This window comes from Garra rufa, chromosome 24 (genome assembly GCF_049309525.1).
Source record: "Garra rufa chromosome 24, GarRuf1.0, whole genome shotgun sequence".
Lineage (NCBI taxonomy): Eukaryota > Metazoa > Chordata > Actinopteri > Cypriniformes > Cyprinidae > Garra > Garra rufa.
The window spans coordinates 13,981,974-14,003,747 of record NC_133384.1 but is presented as its reverse complement, the minus strand read 5'-3'; the positions used below and the strand labels follow the sequence as shown (position 1 = coordinate 14,003,747).

Below are 21,774 nucleotides of genomic sequence, written 5' to 3'. Positions count from 1 at the left end.
TTTGATTTTTCTTATTAACATTTCATGTCGCTTTTAGGAGTATGCGTGCAAAGTTAGAAGTTGAAAGGCTTATTGTTTGTGTCACGTTTCCGTGTCTAAGTGGATTAAACTATGCTGTGTGATGACTTACAGTTGTATACGTACACACGGGAGAGAGAGAAAGAATACAAAAGAGCGAGAACACATTGTTCAGACAGTTGCCAAAGTTCACAGAAGCATTTGTCTTTGTAGCAGTTTACAAAGAAGTCAAGATACATTAAAAGTAAAGCTTTGTTTGTTGTCCTCTAGTTCAGTTACAAGTTAGAACAATAGTAACACATGTAACAAGTCAAGGAAAATAAAATCAGCAAGAAATTTCACAACATAGTTGTGTTTAGGTGAGTGAAGTTCCTGGTCGCTGTTTAAAAGCCTGTTCCACCTTAAAGAGGTTATTGCATAACAGCTATCAAGGCTTTAAGTTTTGTCAAGTTCTCACATGCTTTACCATGTGACTGACACGGATCATGGATTTGAAGCCCAGCTCAAATTGTGTGTCTGTAAAAACACAGCAGGCACTTCGCACGAACAGGATACAAAATAAGACCAGAAGAATTTAATATATGTATTCTGCAACCAATGATTAATGAAATAAGTTGCTTAACTGTCAGTAAATCATTTTTTACCCTTTTGGAGGCTGCAGTTTTTGCAACCCTGTTAGCAGAATTTGAGATGTCTAATAGTCACAATAGATATTGAAATAAAACATTTAACAGAGATCACAAATAAATTGTCAAAATGTATCAAATGTAAATATATAGTTTAAAAAACTGCATCAGTAGCAACCAACAGGGTGTACGTATATACAAAATGCGTGTTGTTTTATATTAAGTACTGACTTGAATAAGATATTTCACATAAAATGCATTTACAAATAGTCCACCTAAGAAAATAATAGTTAAATTTATAGAAATTACCCTTTTCAAAAGTTTACATACACTTGATTTTTTAAATGTGTTGTTTTTTTGTTGTTTTGTTTAGTGATAGTTGTTCATGAGTCCCTTGTTTATCCTGAACAGTTAAACTGCCCGCTCTTCAAAAAAAAATAAAATAAATAAAACTATCAGGTACCACAAATTTTGTGGTTTTTCAGCATTTTTGTGTATTTGAACCATTTTATTTTTATTGTGTGCATTTTTTGTCACTGTTTTCACTGATAAACTTACCAATTTTTCATAAACTTGCTCTTGATTTTTTATTTCCTCAATAACATTTGTAACAGAATACCATTTCAGTACAGTGTGTTAAGAAAAATGACACTTTTGCTTGTTGATTTTAATTATCGGATCATTAATGTCAAGTCTGAGACAGACTAAAACAACCAGTTTAAGGGAGGGATCCAGGTGTTTGATGTGTTTAAGACTTTTTTTCAGACGATTTTCAGACATCTCACAAATAAAAACATTGTATTTTGAGCCTCTGATGGTGCAATGTGACACCAAAGTTTGCTATATTTGTGGGATTATTTGTTTAAATGTATATGCTGGTCTGTATATGTATCGGAGTGATGTCATATGATCTGTATGTCTTGAAACTCGAAAGTGCAGATGACTTTAATCTCTCGTCATGCAAATTAAAAAGCAGGAAATCCTGAACATAGCACTTTCGTATCGCATGAGAGTCGTTCTGCTCCTTCAGTCTTCCCTCTCTATGGAAAAAGGAAACATTCAATATCAACACACAGTGGAGGTTCATAAACAATGGTCCTTGTGTGCATGAAACCTGAGAGTAAATCAATATTCCAATGAAAACTTAGGACATAATTATTTGTTGATATGTAAAATAAGACACGTGGTTAATGGTTTATTGACTTATCTTTGTCAGGCTTGACAGGCTAAATGACACATTGTATAAATATGGAAATGTATCCATGGAGAGGATTGCTTGCAAATCTCCTAGTCTAATTGTGTTTGTTTCAGTAATTCAAACAATTTGAGTTTGACTTGAAGGCAGAACACACATATGTTGAGGACCATGCACAAACACATGCTGATGTTTTGACCACAGTTGTTGCAGTTTTAACTGTCAGGGGACAAGAGATCCATTATGCTTTCATCTAGAGCTTATATTGAAGTACACTTACACACACATGTGAATGAGCAAACACACACAGAAACACATGATCAGGCCTTCTCAGTTCATGCAGGCATGGAAATACTCAGACACATTTATCAGACTATTGAAATAAGCCCTGCACCTGTTCAAACACACAATTTCTGTGTGTGTCTGTGACAGAGAGAGAGGAAGAAAGAGTTTTTATCATTGTCATAATTTCCTGTTGAAACTTTAGACCAAAAACTGAATGAATGAACTGCAACAGAGTAAAAATGTATATTTCATTAACTGAAATAATGTTAATATATCACATACTAAAATCTTGTTTCCCTTTATAATATACTGAAAAAGCCACATGATGAATCAAAGTTCATTACAAGTAGTAGGTAAATACTAATATACAGATGTAAAAATTAATTCACACAAATAGAAAACAGAATCATGGGAGAACATGACACTAAAATAATGCAATAAGTATTAATTCAGCAACATTAGATGTAACATAAAACTGGTAAGAAGTGAAAATTAAGAAGATACATTTATTGTAATGACAAATCATCAAATGTGAGATGTTGCTCAGAATTTTAGATCAAAATGAGTCAATTTATGGTTTTCCACTATAAATTATAAGATGACTTTTACTGTTTCACTTCCAAAAACTATAAATTAAACAGTATTTTACTGTAGAACAGTATACAGTAAGGGAACTTAACATTAACCGCTTTACAGTTTTGAACTGTATCAGTTTTAGGGTGTGTTCACACTTGTAATTCGGTTTGTTGGTTCATTTGGGTCCGAACCAAAAAGGAAAATGATACATTTGGTCCTGGTCCGCTTAGCGTTCACACTGGCATTTTTGACAGCGAACCTAAAGATACCAAACCTAAAGGCATAGTGATACGTTCACAACCAGATTGGTTGGGTTGAATGACGTATATTTTGTGACGGAACTCACAGAAAACTCTCTAAACAAAAGGAAAAGGTGCGTACAACTTTAAGGGGTCATCGGATGCCCGTTTTCCACAAGTTGATATGATTCTTTAGGGTCTTAATGAGAAGTCTATAACATACTTTGGTTAAAATTTCTCAATGGTAGTGTAAAAAACACTATTTTTACCTGGTCAAAATCAGCCCTTTTTAGAGTGAGCTATTCTGTTGCATGGTCCTTTAAATGCTAATGAGCTCTGCTGGCCCCGCCCCTCTCTGACGTGGGATGACAAGCCGTAATGTTTACTTTAGCCGCATTAAGCTGCGTTTAGATGTGAAACTTGCTAACTAGCACATTATTAAGAAAGGCCATTTGCAGAGATGCGTAAAAAACCCTTATACTTATAGATGCATATGTTGATCGGAATCGGTGCTTTCCTTTCAAAAACCGAAAGTAACAGTAATACACACAATGCTGTCTGCTGGACTAAGCATGCTCATTGTTGTGTGTATATGATTTAATTTTTTTACCACCTGTGAACTCACAAAGAGCTCATAAAAGGCATTTTACCGCCTCATTGCTCTACGTTTGCCCTCTGCTTGTTTTGTTTTGGATACACCGCTTGTTCCCTTCGTAAAATCATGTCACATAGTATCGCATCTTGTCATTACTTCCTGTTTTTGTTTCGTTTAGAAGTATTTGGTCCATGTTGTGTTCATATTTCATTCGAACCGCACCGAGACATCTTTTTAGCGGTCTCGGCCCGTCTGTTTGGTGCGCACCAGGGTTCGGATGGCAGCGTCCACATTTACTCAAATGAATTGCACTAACAGAGCAATCGCACCAGAGTTTGTTTTAATCTAACCAAACATGACAAGTGTGAACACACCCTTAGTCTTTTACCATTAAAATTGCGATCATTTTTACAGTATAGAGGCTGTTTCCTGTCTTTGAATGTGTATTTTGATTTAAAATGATTGCATGAGATTGCTGTAACCGTAGTGCATAGATTCAGATGTGAATCTGTGTGTCCGTACTTATTTGCTCACACATCTAAGCTCATAAGCATGCAGCTGTGTGTGTCTCAGTGCCAGTCTGTTAAAACAGCAAACAGGTTATTGTGCAGCGTGACTGACCACAGTTTACAGATGACTGTTAATTTGAAACAGACCCATAAAAATCAATGCAGTCTGCTAAATTGAGCTCTCTGCATGAACGTATGGTCAAACGAGTCTCTTTTGACTGTATGCATGAAGTTTGGGCCGATCATTTTGGCCAAAAACTGCCCTGCATCTAAAGTGGACAACTGCAGTGTAGGTTTGTATTTTTGTATTTTGCAAATCTAAAATCGATCATCTCACAGGTCTAGAGTATCTTTTCCCTACGCATACATTTTCTGGTTGTAGGCTTTAACAAGCCCTTGTGGCAATTTATCTAAAGAGAAAGCAAGGGGAGCAGAAAATGAGTGGAAAAAGGGGGCATCAGATTTGTCTTTAATCCCTCCTGGGCCAAATTCAAACCAAATGTTCTCATTCCATCATCTTTTGATTTCTTTATTTATCACAGGTTTAATGTTTCATGTAAGCCTTCCTCCAGCAAATTCTCTACCTTTTAAGGTAATGCAGAGAGAAACCGTAGAGATGAGAACCCGGAGAGGTTGAGACAGGCAAAAACTTTCATGTTATTCAGACAGTGTTGCTCAGGTAACATCTGGAGGTGATTGTTATGCCTTCCACTGTATCAAACTCCAACAAATCTGCTTTCTGCTCTCTTTAACAAGTAGTATATATACAGCATTGTGCAAAAGTCTTACACCTTCAGTATTTTCACCAACACAAATTGGTTTTAAGCCAGTTATTTTATCTTTTGCTCGAGTTTGTCAGTAGGAAATGTCAGTTTAAATTTTCAAACATTACATGTGCCATTAATTGTAATAATCCACTTAGACTGTTATATGACAAAGAGTCTGACAACAGGCAGTGCACCACTAGTGCAACACATTTCATACATCTTGGAGATGTTTAATTTAAACAAACAAAAAACTGAAATGTAAACTGACATTTATTACCTACCCAGATATAAATAACTGGCTTAAAACCTTTTATATATACAGTGGTGGCCAAAATTATTAGAACACTAGTATTTTCACCAGTTAAAAAAAAATTGGTTTTAAGTCAGTTCTTTCTATCTTTTGCTGTAGTGTGAGAGTAGTTCACATTTCCATTTTGCCATTAATTGTAATAACCCAATAAGATTTCTGTTTGCACAAAGAGTCTAACAACAGCCAGTGCTCCACAGAGATCTGATCTCATCATCATCCAATCTGTCTGGAATGATATGAAGAAACAGAACAAACTGAGACAGACCAAAAGCCAGAAGAATTGTGGCAATGTCTCCAAAGTGCTTCAAGAGGCCTACCTGCAAAGCTACATAAAAAACTATGCGCAAGTTCACCTAGGACAAAAGCTGCTTTAAACACAGTGTCGCAATTGTGTTTTGCAAGCGAAAATGGTGTACTAGTTCTTATGCCATGGCTAAATGGCTGCACAGACGAGTATAGAACACTATTTAGAGTCCCAACCTCAGAGGAGACATAACTGACTAAAACTCGTGAGCTTAACATAAGCTTGTGTGTATTTGACAGTTCAAGCGCAATAAGACGTGAAAGAGAACTTAGTTTAGTACTCACATGCCATGTGGCAGACGCTTTCTGTGAGCGTTCTTCAGATAGGTGCGCTTAGAAAACAGTGTGTTTCTGCTTCTACTCAAAATAGCCATTTTCAAAACTATATAAGAAGAACTGTAGGGTATTTTGAGCTGAAACTTTCTGAGGACATACACAAGTTCTGGCAGAAAGCTAGATTTATTTATTTTTTGTTTGTTTCGTTTTTACATGTTTGAAGTGGTAAAGTGGTAAGTGAATTGCATATTTATTTCTAGGATTCACCACCATGGTGATACAATGTTGCAAAATAGCATACTGGTGTCCTGAGGCTGATAAAGACTTGGAAGTCTCACCTGTTCTGGGTGTAGCCTGAACGCTGACTCACCCCAACACAATGCTCTCATTGTTTGACATTCAGAGAAGCAGGGCAATGCTATGAACCAAGGAACATAATTTTGTCGTCTTTCTATTATTTGACAAAGCTCTTTGGCTTAAAGGAGCGTTCTTGTCTGTTTCTTCTGTATGTCTCTGCTTTGTTTACTATTTTTGAATGAGGCAGACGTGGTCAGGCAATAACTGCTTTGCTATCTACTGCCTTCATAAGCAAGGTGTATGCTAATTAAAACGGAACTTGATTTGATTTGCTACTTTTGCTTTTTAACTAGTTACTGGTAAAGGCTTTGTGCTAAATGAAATCGAGCCTGAGGTGATGGAAAAGTCTGACTGACTGACTGTTTTGTTTGTCTGTCATTTTACATACCGAAAAAGAGCACATTTAGTTTCACTCTAAACCTGTTTTTTTCTCTGAATCCTATTCATCTGTTAAGTCATATGGTTTTTCCTGTTGCTCCTCATTACTGAGTTTGGTGCCGGATACATCTGAGTTTGTCTGTTTGGTATCCTCAGGCGTGAAGTTCTGCATTCTGAAGCACACTGATCGGAAATCTTTCATCCGCTCAGGTCATATCTAAAATCTCAGTAGCATATTTGTTTTTACTTTTTGTTGCATGCGGTAACTTATCAGATGCAGATACAACTGAAGAATTATTTTTAAGTGTTCTTAATTGTCTTATGTTGTTTAGTTTTTTTCTGTCTCTGTTGTGTTTAGCAGCTTATCTGATCATCTTTTGTTTTTAGTAGATTGCAGTAAGCCAGTAGCCTAGGTTTATGCATACAGACTCTGTTTGATGCAATACTATATCCACTTATGCTTTTTAATTACATTGTAGGATGTATATAAACCATGAACACTTATGTTTCAGTGCACACGCACATACTTGCACAGTTTTTTTTTAGAATATGAGCTTCCATCTGAAGCATATTAGTGAGATTAGTCTACTCTTAAGGACTTTCTTGGGTGGTCGGGTCAGATCAGGCTGCCCATGTGTGCTGCCTGTTAAAAAACCAGCACAGATTGCAGGTGCTCTGAATTTAGACAGAGCACAATGACATATTATTTGATCCAAGCAGAAGGGTTTTTTGTTTGACTTCTTTCAGCCCTTTCATTTCACATGTGAGATGGAAATGTAACACTTCTTTCTCACTGTGATGAATGAACAGAAAACCTTTCTAGACTAAACTCGAACATTGGAGATCATATAGACCTCTTTTTGTGTGTATAAAATCAAAATGATTTGAAAAATAGAAAAATTTGTTAGAATAAAAATTAGAAATGTTGAAAATTAGAATGTTGCACTGTCAACTTAATGAAATTACTGAAATTACCAAAAATACAACCAAAATCATAATAAATTGAAGCTTAATAGAAATATTTAAGAAAAATAAATAAATAAAAAAATAAAAACAACAATAGCACATAACAAAGTTACTAAAATTAAAATGAAAACTGAACTTTAAAAAATAAATTCTACAGTAACATGCAAATAATACTAAAATAACACTGGGTTTTATCTTTAAATAACATTCAAAGTATAATTTTAAAGCAATTTTATTTTATTTTTAGTGTTTTGTTCTTTAATTTTCCTTTTTTTTTTTTTAGAAATTGCATTATGGTTCTAAATGTAGAAATATGGTCGGAAATATTATTTGAATGTGATTTTATTTTATTAAATTTTTTTATTTAGCTGCGTAAGCCACTTACCAAATACAGGTCATGTTACCAAATACAATTTACTTTTTTGTGTCTTCGGAGCAGTATGTTTTTTTGTTTGTTTGTTTTTTTGTGCACAAGAAGTTTTCTCATATCTTCATAAAATCACAATTGAAACACTGATGTCACATGGACTATTTTGTCGTTGTTCTTGGTACCTTTCTGGGCCTTGAACGTGGTAAAACCCTTGCAGTCTATGGAGAGTCAGAAAGCTCTCAGATTTTCTCTTGAAGATGAACGAAAGTCTTGCGAGTTTAGGGTGAGTTAATTAATGACAGAATTTTCATTTTTGGGTTAACTATCACTTTAAGCTGGCTAAAAGACCAACTAAAACCAGCAAACCAACTTATGTTGTTTTAAGCTGTTTTAATTCAGCTGTGTGTTTGAAATGTTTTCTCTCTTTTAACAAATTCCATATCATTTTTCTCTCTCATTCAGGTTCACAGAGAGATGATGTACGCTGGACCAAGTGGTCATCCTCTCCGGCAGCCCCCGATGGGTCCCCCTCCACCCCATATGCAGGGCTCCATGTCCCCTACCACACCTCATGCGATGCCTCCCTCCCCATCCCGTATCCCTTTCGGCCCGCGCAACTCAGGCGGTGGGGTTGCCACAATGCCACGTGAGCGAGCGGGACACACACTCCCTGCCCCTCCTCGTGCATCCTCCCCCTGCCCGAGCGCCATCCTGGAGCGGCGCGACGTCAAACCAGACGAAGACGTAGCTGCAAAGAGCATGTCGTTGCCCGCCCGAGCCGAAAGTCATTATGCTGACCCCTATATGTTACATCACCATGCCCCGCCCCCTGACACGGTAGACCACGCCTACCACCGAGCCACCATGCGCTCTTACAGTAACCCCGGCGTTCCAATGGAGCCCGCGGACCATCCTTCACTCTTCCGACAGAAAAGCAGAAAGTACACAGATAGCCAGCTACCCATGCTAGGCTCCAAAACCCCGCCCCCTTCTCCACACCGAATGGGCGAGATGCGAATGATAGACATTCACACAGTACAACCACAAAGTTCCATGACTCTGGAGAGGGCATCGCCTATCAGACAGTCATTTAGGAAGGAGGCTCCTCTTGCTATGGATACCATGATAAAGGCAAGGGGTGGCATGGGGTCCCCGGCCACCCCTGAACATCAGGTTCACAATCCTCTTGCCCCCCCGGCAGACCCTCAAACACGGTAAGTCATCATTAAGAGCAAATGAGAATATTAAGCATGAAAACAACTAACTTTCCATCTACAACATCCAACCTGGTCTCAAGGCGAATACGTACCTGTGGGAACTTTTCGCGAGACGCGGAATACGTACCAATAAGTACATATCACTGCAGTTTACAACAGAAATGAACACTAGAGGCGGTGAACCAGTGAGCACTTAAATTGTTTTGATACACAGTTATGATTACAGCTCCATATCTTTCGCTTTCTGGATGAAACAAGCTTGCCAGCACAGAACTGGACTTAGGATGCGGAATCCTTGGGTACAAATCCCATCAAAAACATGCTAAAATGGCATGCTTGTGATTGTGTTTTTAGATCACATTCGCTTTCGTTGAGGTAGGTTTAGGTGTAGTACAGATGGTACATTATTTGAAAACATCACAGAGCATTAGAGTTACAGCACCACTCAATAGACTTTTCAAGTCAGAACTGCGGTGACACGTACAACGTCACATAAAACTTGGTTGATACAGCTGTGGCTGGAAACTAATAATAAATTGAATGTTCTACCTGTTAAATTGTGTTTAACTTCAAATTACGCTATACTGATATGAACACTCTTTTAGCCCCGCTTAGTGGACATTTTTGTTGGAAACTGTACTTAGTGATATGTATTTCACGTCTCACGAAAACGTTCCCACAGGTACTTTTTCGTCATGAGACCAGATCAACATCCCAGTATACATCAGCATCTGTGATATGTTTGTATTCTAACTCTGCATTGGTTTATTGTCTTCCACTGCATCATGACATTCCCTAACTGCATCCAAAACACATCGTCAATGTCTCATCTACTAGCAGCTGTTATTAAATGTGCGTGTTTAAATGGCAATTTTATAGCTGACTAGTCGACTGCTCTAACACCCAGAAGAGAGTCAAAAAATAGTCTATATATGCAATCCATTTGAAATAACCTACTTAATCTATGAATCCAACAGTCAAACCCCATACTGAATTTCATTATGATCATTGTACATAAACATAAGTGTACACTTAATCAATGTTAGCAAATATAGACATATACTGTATATTAAAAGAAGCTGAATCAGCTGTACAGTACCGATAAATAGAAACTCAAAAGTCTGTTATAAGCAAGTATGTTTACTTTTTAAACTGGTATCAAATTTTATGCTGGTATTGACCCTCATAACTGGTAGTTCAGAAAAACTGTAAGCAAGCTTAATTGGTACACACCAATTTAATATTATACAGACTACACAAAACCTTTCTATTTTATTATAAGTCAAAATACTTCCTCACGTTCTAAGTGAACATTTCTTAAAGCCCGGTGTGAGTGATACAAAGAAAACAAATGCATAAAAGATATGAGGTAAAATAACTGATTTTGTTTTTCACTCTCGATATACACTTTTAACAACAATATATTAATTTTAAAATGTAAGATTAGCAAGACAGCTATAAATACATATCCTTTCTAAAAATATAAAGAAAAACATAAATGTAAACAACTAGCCTGTTAGCAATGTCAGCTAGCAGCAGCATTACTATGTAGTCGACTATTCAAATGGCCTCGCATATCCCTAGTTATTGGGTTGATAAAGCTGTTTAGCTGCGTTTGTTTTCAAGAATACAGCCTTAAGTAACTCGGTAGAAGACTTTGAACTGTAATTCAGTCAGTTTTGTTTTACTGTGTTGGTTAAGTGGACTTAATCGTACTCTTTATGTTTGTCTGTGCCTTGTAAGTCAGATTTATTGTGCTTGGCGATGTACTCACTAGCTGAGAACAGTCGATACACCGAGTCAACATGCTAAACTGTTTTTAAAGGGCAGAGCACATACAGGCCAGATGTTTCTAACATTATCTTGTAGAGCAAAGAAATAGTGGTTCGGTGTGTGCTTTGGCGCAGAAAGGGCAAATGGGCAGTTTAGCATTTAAAAAAAAAGACTTTAGTTAATCATCATTTGACCAGCTAATGTTTGTGATTTAATGTGGGGGCTTTTTGTATATGCTACAAAGATAGGCAGGAGTCCAGTTCATACTTCCTTTTGCTTAATGCTTTTTGTAGTTATAGGGTTGACCTTGAATCAAGGAAGTCTTTTAGAATTTAAATGTGGTGAATATGTTGCCAAGAGTTTTTTTTTACTTCAAGTTGTTTATTCAATGCTCAACCAATATACAGTATAACAGTAGTCGTTTTAAATATTATTACAATTTAAAAATTGATGAGTCTTCAGTGTCACATGGTTATTCAGAAATCATTCTAATATGCTCATTTGTTGCTCAAGAAATATATACAGGTCCTTCTCAAAAAATTAGCATATTGTGATAAAGTTCATTATTTTCTGTAAGGTACTGATAAACATTAGACTTTCATATATTTTAGATTCATTACACAAAACTGAAGTAGTTCAAGCCTTTTATTGTTTTAATATTGATGATTTTGGCATACAGCTCATGAAAACCCAAAATTCCTATCTCAAAAGATTAGCATATTTCATCCGACCAATAAAAGAAAAGTGTTTTTAATACAAAAAAAGTCAACCTTCAAATAATTATGTTCAGTTATGCACACAATACTTGGTCGGGAATTCTTTTGCAGAAATGACTGCTTCAATGCGGTGTGGCATGGAGGCAATCAGCCTGTGGCACTGCTGAGGTGTTATGGAGGCCCAGGATGCTTCGATAGCGACCTTAAGCTCATCCAGAGTGTTGGGTCTTGCGTCTCTCAACTTTCTCTTCACAATATCCCACAGATTCTCTATGGGGTTCAGGTCAGGAGAGTTGGCAGGCCAATTGAACACAGTAATACCATGGTCAGTAAACCATTTACCAGTGGTTTTGGCACTGTGAGCAGGTGCCAGGTCGTGCTGAAAAATGAAATCTTCATCTCCATAAAGCTTTTCAGCAGATGGAAGCATGAAGTGCTCCAAAATCTCCTGATAGCTAGCTGCATTGACCCTGCCCTTGATAAAACACAGTGGACCAACACCAGCAGCTGACATGGCACCCCAGACCATCACTGACTGTGGGTACTTGACACTGGACTTCAGGCATTTTGGCATTTCCCTCTCCCCAGTCTTCCTGCAGATTCTGGCACCTTGATTTCCGAATGACATGCAAAATTTGCTTTCGTCCGAAAAAAGTACTTTGGACCACTGAGCAACAGTCCAGTGCTGCTTCTCTGTAGCCCAGGTCAGGCGCTTCTGCCGCTGTTTCTGGTTCAAAAGTGGCTTGACCTGGCGCCTGTACACGGTGGCTCTGGATGTTTCTACTCCAGACTCAGTCCACTGCTTCCGCAGGTCCCCCAAGGTCTGGAATCGGTCCTTCTCCACAATCTTCCTCAGGGTCCGGTCACCTCTTCTCGTTGTGCAGCGTTTTCTGCCACACTTTTTCCTTCCCACAGACTTCCCACTGAGGTGCCTTGATACAGCACTCTGGGAACAGCATATTCGTTCAGAAATTTCTTTCTGTGTCTTACCTCTTGCTTGAGGGTGTCAATGATGGCCTTCTGGTCGGCAGTCTTACCCATGATTGCGGTTTTGAGTAATGAACCAGGCTGGGAGTTTTTAAAAGCCTTAGGAATCTTTTGCAGGTGTTTAGAGTTAATTAGTTGATTCAGATGATTAGGTTAATAGCTCGTTTAGAGAACCTTTTCATGATATGCTAATTTTTTGACATAGGAATTTTGGGTTTTCATGAGCTGTATGCCAAAATCATCAATATTAAAACAATAAAAGGCTTGAACTACTTCAGTTGTGTGTAATGAATCTAAAATATATGAAAGTCTAATGTTTATCAGTACATTACAGAAAATAATGAACTTTATCACAATGTGCTAATTTTTTGAGAAGGACCTGTATTATTATTAACAATGCTGAAAACCATTGTGCTGCTGAATATTTCCGTGAAAACTTTTTTTTTTTCAGAATTTTCTGAAAAAGTTCAAAAGAACAGAATTTATTTGGAATAGGAATATTTTGTAATATTTTAAATGTTCTCACTGTCACTTTTGATCAGTTTATAACAAATAAATAAACACAAATATACATATTACGAGTAAATTTAGACTTTAAACAGCCAAAATGCCATTAACCAGATCAGCGTTTTTATTTTATTAGAGTAAAATGGCCTTAGACAACTAAGCCATTTCATGAGGTACATGGTCCCACTGTTATTTCAATTTTCCCCCCTCGTCCGTCCCCACACATACCCCATCAGTAGTAAGCGTGCGATATGCTCTATCTGCAGAGAGAGAATGAAGGCCATGGAGGACCAAATAGCCAGTCTGACTGGTCTTGTGCAGCATGCTCTCTTAAAGAGCCACAGCACTAACAGCAACAAGGAACACCCCAGGTAAGCAGGGCAGGCTGTGTAATGTAGTTCCCAGTAAATCACATCGTTTCCCAAATGAAGTAAGAAAAGGAAATAGAAGGCTTGTGGTGGATTAATGGTGGTGGAAATCAGACACTGAGTGTTTGAAAAAGACTTGGTGGATTAGATGACTACTAACTGTGCATGAACTAAAATTGACTCATTCACACTGTAACCGGTGCCTGATTGAATGGCAGTGCTTGTGTAACACAGACTAACTTCAAGTGTTTGTAGAATGATTTTGTCTGTGTATATACGTGTTCATATTTGCATTTAGTCATTTGTTATCTCCACTATTTTTTTTTTTCAGTGAGAAACCAGTAAAGTCCGGATCACCGGCGCACAGCACATCTAGCACAGGTAAATTTCTTCTTTCCATTGCTTCATAGCACAGATGTATTTGTTTGTTTGTAGTGGTCATCCGTTATATTTCGTAGAAGCCATAGTATTATATCTACTGTCAACAATCAGCAAATACGCATTTATATAATTAAAACTTTGAAGAATGCAGCAGCGAGATCTTCTGAAGTGTGCATTTGTAGACTGCATAAAAATGTGTGTACAATCAGATTTTAAATCCTTGGTTTTTAAACTATGCTGCATTATATTCAGTTTTATGCTGTCATGTTCGTGTCATATACTTTGTGCACTGTACGCTCTTAAAAATAAAGGTTCTTTATTGGCATTGATGGTTCTATGAACAACCTTGAACATCCATGGAACATTTTAAATGCAGAAAAAGTTAGATTTGATTTTTAAAATGTTCTTCAAAATGGTTCATTTAAGAATTGTTCACTGAAAGGTTCTTTGGGGAACCAAAAATGGTTCTTTTCAAATAATTTCTAATTTAGTAAATATTTTGTAAAATAAATTAGAATTTTATTCCAGCAATTGTTATGCATATGTTTTTACTATATTTAAAGGGATAGTTTACCCAAAAATGAAATTTCTGTCATGAATTACTCAACCTCATGTCATCCCAAACCCGAAAGACCTTTGTTCATCTTCGGAACATAAATTAAGTTATTTTTGATTTTTGACCCTGCATAGACAGCAACACAACTGACAAGTTTAAAGGAACATTCCACTTTTTTTGGAAATAGGCGGAAAATGTAAAGCTGTGATTTTCTAGGCCAATAAGATTAGGAACTACACTCCCATTCCCATTTGCACATGTGCTGCGTGATATTACTGCGCCTGCTTCGGCCATGTTACGGCAGCAAACTTCCTTGACAATTACGCCAGAAAGGAAGTGTAGTTCCTAATCTTATCGGCCAAGAAAATCGCAGCTTTACATTTTCCGCCGGTATTAGTGCACGATATAACTACAGAAGAGTCAAGTTTTTAATAGGACAAACATCGAAACTTGTTTGTCATTTTTGAACGCGATGCTATTGGTCTAATAGGATTTAATGATCTATGCTAAGCTATGCTAAAAGTGATATCACCAGAACAGGAGAACGGCTGAATGGATTTCAAAATGGTGAAACTCAACTTATTAACTCGGGGGAGTTGGAGAATGAGCCTGTTTCCAAAAAAGTGGAGTGTTCCTTTAAAGCCCAGAAAGGTAGTAAGAACATCATTAAAATAGTCCATTTGGCATCAGTGGTTGTGGTACTGTCGTGAATGTGCCTCGAAGACTGACATGGAAGAGAAGAAATTGTTGAGTAAAGTTGAGTAAATTTTTGTTTGCACACATAAAGTATCCTTGTAGCTTCATAACATTACAGTTATACCACTGATGTCACATGGACTATTTTAACAATGCCTTTACTACTTTTCTGGGCCTTAAACATGTCAGTTGCATTGCTGTCTATGCAGTTTCAGAAAAATTTTGGATTTGTGTTCCGAAGATGAACAAAGGTCTTACAGGTGGAACAACATAGATGGTGTGTAATTAATGACAGAATTTTAAATTTTTGGGTGAACTATCCCTTTAAATTAAGTAGTGCGATATCATATATATCAGCCACTGATTGGCATCGGCCATCAAAAAAATCTATATTGGTAGACCACTGTTTGTGTATATGTGAGTAAATGTGTATGTTGGCTTTCTCAGCAACAGATCGTAATGCAGTGGCTCTTGTGCACCCCAAAAATCTGATTTCTCCCACTCATCTGTCACTCAGAAACGCAGCCTGCCACATGTTTTCCCACTCTTTCCACACATACACGCTGATGTGTACACAGAGAGTGAGTCACTTGAACAGAATAAGCCTCAAAAGAACAAACATGTCTACATGCTGTCTTGCGCACTCACATAAATGTGTACTTTTGCAAGAACTGACCTGAATTGCTGTATTTTGTTTTTCACTTACGCTCAGTGGAGTTTGAAATGCAGTCTTGCCAATTGTTACAGTCAAATATTGGTACAACAACAAATAACATCTCCTTAAGCTTAGGGCCAATATATGTGAATATATTTTTGTTTAGACACTTAAAGGAACACTCCACTTTTTTTGGAAATAGGCTCATTCTCCAACTCCCCCAGAGTTAATAAGTTGAGTTTTACCGTTTTGAAATCCATTCAGCCGTTCTCCTGTTCTGGCGATATCACTTTTAGCATAGCTTAGCATAGATCATTGAATCCTATTAGACCAATAGCATCACGTTCAAAAATGACCAACGAGTTTCCATATTTGTCCTATTTAAAACTTGACTCTTCTGTAGTTATATCGTGTACTAAGACCGGTGGAAATGCAAAGCTTCAATTTTCTAGGCTGATAAGATTAGGAACTACACTCCCATTCCAGCGTAATAGTCAAGAAAGTTTGCTGCCGTAATATGGCCGAAGCAGGAGCAGTAATATCACGCAGCACATGTGCAAATGCTAAACTAGCTGGGAACTCATTTCTGATAATACTCCGCCTGCCTTGGGCTATATTACGGCAGCAAACTTCCTTGACTATTACGCCGGAATGGAAGTGTAGTTCCTAATCTTATCAGCCTAGAAACTCGCAGCTTTGCATTTCCACCGGTCTTAGTACACGATATAACTACAGAAGAGTCAAGTTTTAAATACAACAAATATGGAAACTCGTTGGTCATTTTTGGACGCAATGCTATTGGTCTAATAGGATTCAATGATCTATGCTAAGCTATGCTAAAAGTGATATCGCCAGAACAGGAGAACGGCTGAATGGATTTCAAAACGGTAAAAATCAACATATTAACTCGGGGGGAGTTGGAGAATGAGCCTATTTCCAAAAAAAGTGGAGTGTTCCTTTAAATTGATTAAATAAACCACATAAGTTATTGAGCTATCCACCTTTTTTTCTCATTGCGGAAGTAAGCCTATGGGTGAGACTTACAGTTCATTATTCGCTATAGGGAAAACACAAGAAGAATAACAACATGTAATAAACAGTAAAACTGTTTGCACTTCAAACCAGTGTGCTCATAATTAAGATAACACATTAAAATAACATGGTAAGACACACCAATTTGCAATATCAAGCAGCAAAATGAGCTATTTTTGTATAGCTAAAAATAGCTGGGCGTGGATGAGACCAGAGGCCACGCCCATAAAATGTACAAATGGCCCCGCCCACTCTTACAGGAAGAAATAGGTGGATACAAAGATAAGAAACTCCCTTTTTGAATGATTAAAATCTATAAAACCTGGACTGTCACATTATTTCCAGCAATCTATTTGCATAACTATGTCACACATACATTTGAGAGTCTGTCATTGTAGGTCATGTTTTTGTGTGTTTTTGTGTTTAGGAGGTTCTCCAATATTGGCGCCAAAAGTTGTTACAGCACCTCCTGAGCGTAGCCCCGCCCCTACACCACCACTAGGCCCCACCCCCACGCATGTTAACCTTCACTTGTTCAGGAAGAATGTCTCTGAGCTCCGCCTCCAACTGCAACACATGAGACAACTACAGGTAATAAAAGTGAATTTTGCCCCATATTTGTTAAACAGTTGTCTTTTCAACATTAATAACTCATCTATCTAGAGTAATGTGACATTTACATTCAGTAAATGTCAATTTAGGGCAAAATTATACAGGGAGGAACTTAATTTGAGCCATTAGCACTTGGGCTTTTAAATTACTATTGGCTAATATTTTTCTTTAGTCACAGTAAATACATTTATAATGTTACGCATGTAGTAAATGTTCTTGTGTGTGTTTTCAGCTTCAGAATCAGGAGTGTGTGCGTGCTCAGATAAAGCGTGCGGAGCAAGAGATCAGTGCGAAGCTGGCTGAAATGCTGAGACGACAGGACGATCCGCCACAGAAACAGAGAACACTCGTAGAGGAAGAGAGACACCGATATCTCAGCATGCAGGAAAGAGTTCTCACCCAGCTGGGGTACGACACACACATTCTCACACACTCTGTGGATTCTGAAATTCTCCTGTGGGCAAGCAAATGCCTTTTATTCTAAATCATTCTTTATACGATTCATTACAGCCCCTCTTTTAACTCATTATAGCCCTGTCCGCCCTGCTGCGTGTAAACCGTAATTAAATCCCACTTTAATTTAACTGGTTAACAAGCGTGATCTCCAGAGAGCTTTAAAAATGCGAAACTGAACTCAGTGGGAATTAACATTAGGCAGAGATCAGGAGCAGCATTAACACTCTGTTTTCCTTGGTTTGATGCCAGTGCCTAGTCAGCAGAGGTCTCTTGGTGCCTGTGAGCGTTGAGCCAACAAGGACAGTTTGACTTTTAAACATGTGGCAGCTGAGGAATGTGGCATCAAAACAGTAGTTTCCTCCTCTTTGTGAAAGGAGATGTGAAGTGTGAAACATTAGCAAACTCCCTCATCTTATAAACCAAATTATACATCATTTATATGAAGAGATGTATTTAATATACTGTAGAACATACTTTAATTTCAACATAAACTGTGATGTTGTTTATTTTTCTTTTTTAAGAACCTAAAATGTGTGTACTCTAGTATCATAACATAAAATCTGTTGTTTAAACAGACCAATATAAACTGTTAAAGTGTAAAACTGCTTACTTTACACTTTAGATTTATATTTTATACTTCTGTTAGTTTTTGTACATACGCTAACAGTGTCCAAATGGGATTGAAAACTGGTTAATCATTGACTAACTCTTAAAACTTGGTTTAAATCACAATATAAAAATGATTTCACCAAAATAAGAGGGAGCATACAAAATGCATGTTATTTTTATTTAATAATGACCTGAATAAGATGTTTCACATAAAATACGTTTACATATAATCCACAAGAGAAAATAATTTATAAAAATGACCCTGTTCAAAAGTTTACCCTTGATTCTTAATACTGTGTTGTTACCTGAATGATCCACAGCTGTGTTTGTTTTTTTTTTGTTTTTTTTGTTTAGTGATAGTTGTTCATAAGTCGCTTGTTTTTCCTGAACAGTTAAACTGCCTGCTGTTCTTCAGAGAAGTCCTTCAGGTCCCACAGATTCTTTGGTTTATCAGCATTTTTATGTATTTGAACCCTTTCCAACAATGATTGTATGATTTTGAGATCCATTTTTTTTACACTGAGGACAACTGAGGGACTCATGCAGCTATTACAGAAGGTTCAAACACTCACTGATGCTTCAGAAAGAAAAAAAAACTATGTATAATTAGAAGATCAGGGTAAATTTAACTTTTTTTGTCTTCTGGGGAAGATGGGAGTATCTTCTGTAACTTCTGAAAGGCGTCACTAAATAAAATAATAATATTTAGGCAAAATAAGAAAAATCTTCCTTCTGTTCAAAAGTTTTCACCCCTTGGCTCCCTCAGTTCCCTCAGTTGTCCTCAGTGTGAAAAGATGGATCTCAAAATCATACAGTCATTGTTGGAAAGGATTCAAATAAACAAAAATGCTGAAAAACCAAAGAATTTGTAGGACCTGAAGGACTTTTCTGAAGGACAGCTGGCAGTTTAACTGTTCAGGACAAACAAGGTACTCATGAACAACTATCACTAAACAAAAACAAAAACTGTGGATCATTCAGGTAACAACACAGTATTGAGAATTAAGTGTGTGTAAACTTTTGAACGGGGTCATTTCTATTAATTCAACTATTATTTTCTCTTTTGGACTATATGTAAACATCTTTTATGTGAAATATCTTATTCAGCTCAGTACTAAATAAAAAATAACATGCATTTTGTATGATTCCTCTTATTTTGGTAAAATAACATTTTGCAGATTCTGCAAGGTGTATGTAAACTTTTGACTTCAACTGTATATATATTTCTTAAATATATAAATGTGTGTGTATATAAATATACAAAGTACACACACATGTATTATGTAAACACAAGTTTTTATTTTGGATGCGTTATGAATTTAATGGCCTGTAAAAATATTCCTGAATATTTGAGCAATTCAGCAGGTTTACCAGGTTAATGTAAAGTGTACAGTAATATAAACTAGTGGTTCTCACCCAGCGGGCCTCAGAATTTTTTATTTATTTATTTATTTTTTTTAATAATCAATCTAAATTTAAATACTTAAGAAATCATAAAATCAAGGTGAATATTGTGTTGCACAAGAGGCTGAAATAAACAGACATGGTGTAACACAATCAAATCATAGTGGTCATAATGTAATAATCTCATATTGCAAAGTGTTTATAAACCAGAATTTTAGCAAGCAAGACCACAGAAGACACTGGACGGCAAGGAGCATAATGTGAAATCTGCACTGCCCTCTGGTGTCACAACAGTATCATTTCAATATTCACTGGTCCTCTGGATAAAAAAAAAAACACAAAACCATGTGGATGGATTGGCTCATAACGGCTCATAAATAGTGTTGATATTTGTGTCATAAGTGTCACATGTGTTTTTGTAGGGATTTGGAGCAGTATGTAGAGACACTGAGGACTGACTCCGGCCCTGCTGTGTCTCAGAGAGCCGTGACGCTGAAGGAGGTAGAGGAGGGAGCTGTCAGTCTGAGGAAGGTTGGCGAGAACCTGGCTGGACTAAAAGGTACAATAACCAAAAATTACTAAATTACCGGACTTTGCCTTCTACTTTGTTGTTTACAATGTATCAGTGGCTTCCCTAGTTACAGTGGAACATTCTCCGGTATTAGACCTGCCCACACATGTTAATAATATTATGCAACTTGAAGAAGCTGTGGGCCAGCTGTGTCCCTGGGGGTGTGAATTGTGACAGATCCTCTGTGATAAAGATGCTTTCACAGTTTTGTAGGTAACAGATTACATATTGCTATAATGGCATCTTTATATAGATGAGCTAATATTTCTCACCTCCAGGGACAGATCTTCCCACTCAACTCTAGTTGTGTGTTTCATGACGTCCGACATGCGCAAACAGGTTTAAATGTCAGGCAGATGATGACACTGATGATGATTAGTAGCAAAACATCATTTTTTTTTTTCTTGCAGGAGAGTTTCCAGCTCTTCAATCCCGTATGCGGGCAGTGCTCAGGGTGGAAGTGGAGGCTGTAAAGTTCCTCAAAGAAGAACCGCACAAGCTTGACAGCATGCTGAAGAGAGTCCGATCCCTTACGGACACACTCAGCAACCTTCGCAGGTACAGACAGAGAGAGAGAAAAAGATCGAGACAGACGTTTCAATTGCGAGTATAACACGATTATGGTTAATAAAAAACTTTATGGATCTGTACTCCTGATTCCAGCCACGCATTCAAGCAGTCAGAGCTTTATGGAAATGAATATGCAGTTGCTGTTCTCCATCTTTCATTCTATTGTAATCATGTGTGAGCATGAGGCTCTGTATAGGTTTAGACAGATGAGAGATCTGGAGCATCTGCTACTAGTCACTTCCTTTCTTCTCCGTGTCAGACCTGATCAGTCTCAAGGCGGTTGCCATTCTCTGTGAATATGCGAATGTAGTAAATATTACCAGCATTCTGGAAAATAGTGTTTTGTTTTTAAAGCGGCTGTGTGTGTTTCTGCTTCACTGGCGGCACAAAAGGTAATTGCAAAACTAAAGAGATTTTTACACATTCTGAAGGTGCTGATAGTTTGTTGCAAGGGTGTTTCAGCTGGTTTCTAACTGGTTATTGGCTCCAAGTCAAAAGTGTTCACCCCCAAGTCTAGATGTGGCCATTTTGTTATCTGGCAATCAGTCATTAAAATTAAAATACATTGAATTTTTCCTTTCTTTTACTTTTTTTTTTTTAATTTTATTTTTTATTTATATTATTTTTTACTTACATTAATTATATTATATTATAAAATGTAATTCAATTCAAATGTAATTAAATGTAATTTGATTGTATTTTTATTTTTACTTTTATTTAAAAAAATATTTATTATTTTTATTTCAATTAAATTACATTGACATCCTTTTTCTGACATCCATTTTCTTTTTGAAATTAATTTTATTTCTACTCTATTTTGAATGTACGCTACTAGTCAAACGTAATTGGACAGTAAGATTTTTAATGTTTTTAAAGAAGTCTCTTCTGCTCACC

At 37.0% G+C, this 21,774-nt stretch overlaps 1 protein-coding gene across 5 annotated transcripts in view; it reads left to right on the top strand.

Moving 5' to 3' along the window:
- LOC141300796 (sickle tail protein homolog) overlaps positions 1-21,774 on the top strand; it is a 154,632-nt gene that overhangs the window by 120,159 nt on the left and 12,699 nt on the right. For 4 of the 5 annotated variants that reach the window (XM_073831094.1, XM_073831091.1, XM_073831093.1 and 1 more), the window contains 7 exons: positions 8,233-8,984; positions 13,237-13,341; positions 13,670-13,719; positions 17,086-17,249; positions 17,503-17,678; positions 20,162-20,298; positions 20,721-20,868. In XM_073831094.1, the coding sequence (XP_073687195.1) occupies positions 8,233-8,984; positions 13,237-13,341; positions 13,670-13,719; positions 17,086-17,249; positions 17,503-17,678; positions 20,162-20,298; positions 20,721-20,868 (1,532 nt within the window). The remainder of the gene's footprint in view (positions 1-8,232; positions 8,985-13,236; positions 13,342-13,669; positions 13,720-17,085; positions 17,250-17,502; positions 17,679-20,161; positions 20,299-20,720; positions 20,869-21,774) is intronic. The other variant, XM_073831092.1, reaches the window with a different exon arrangement.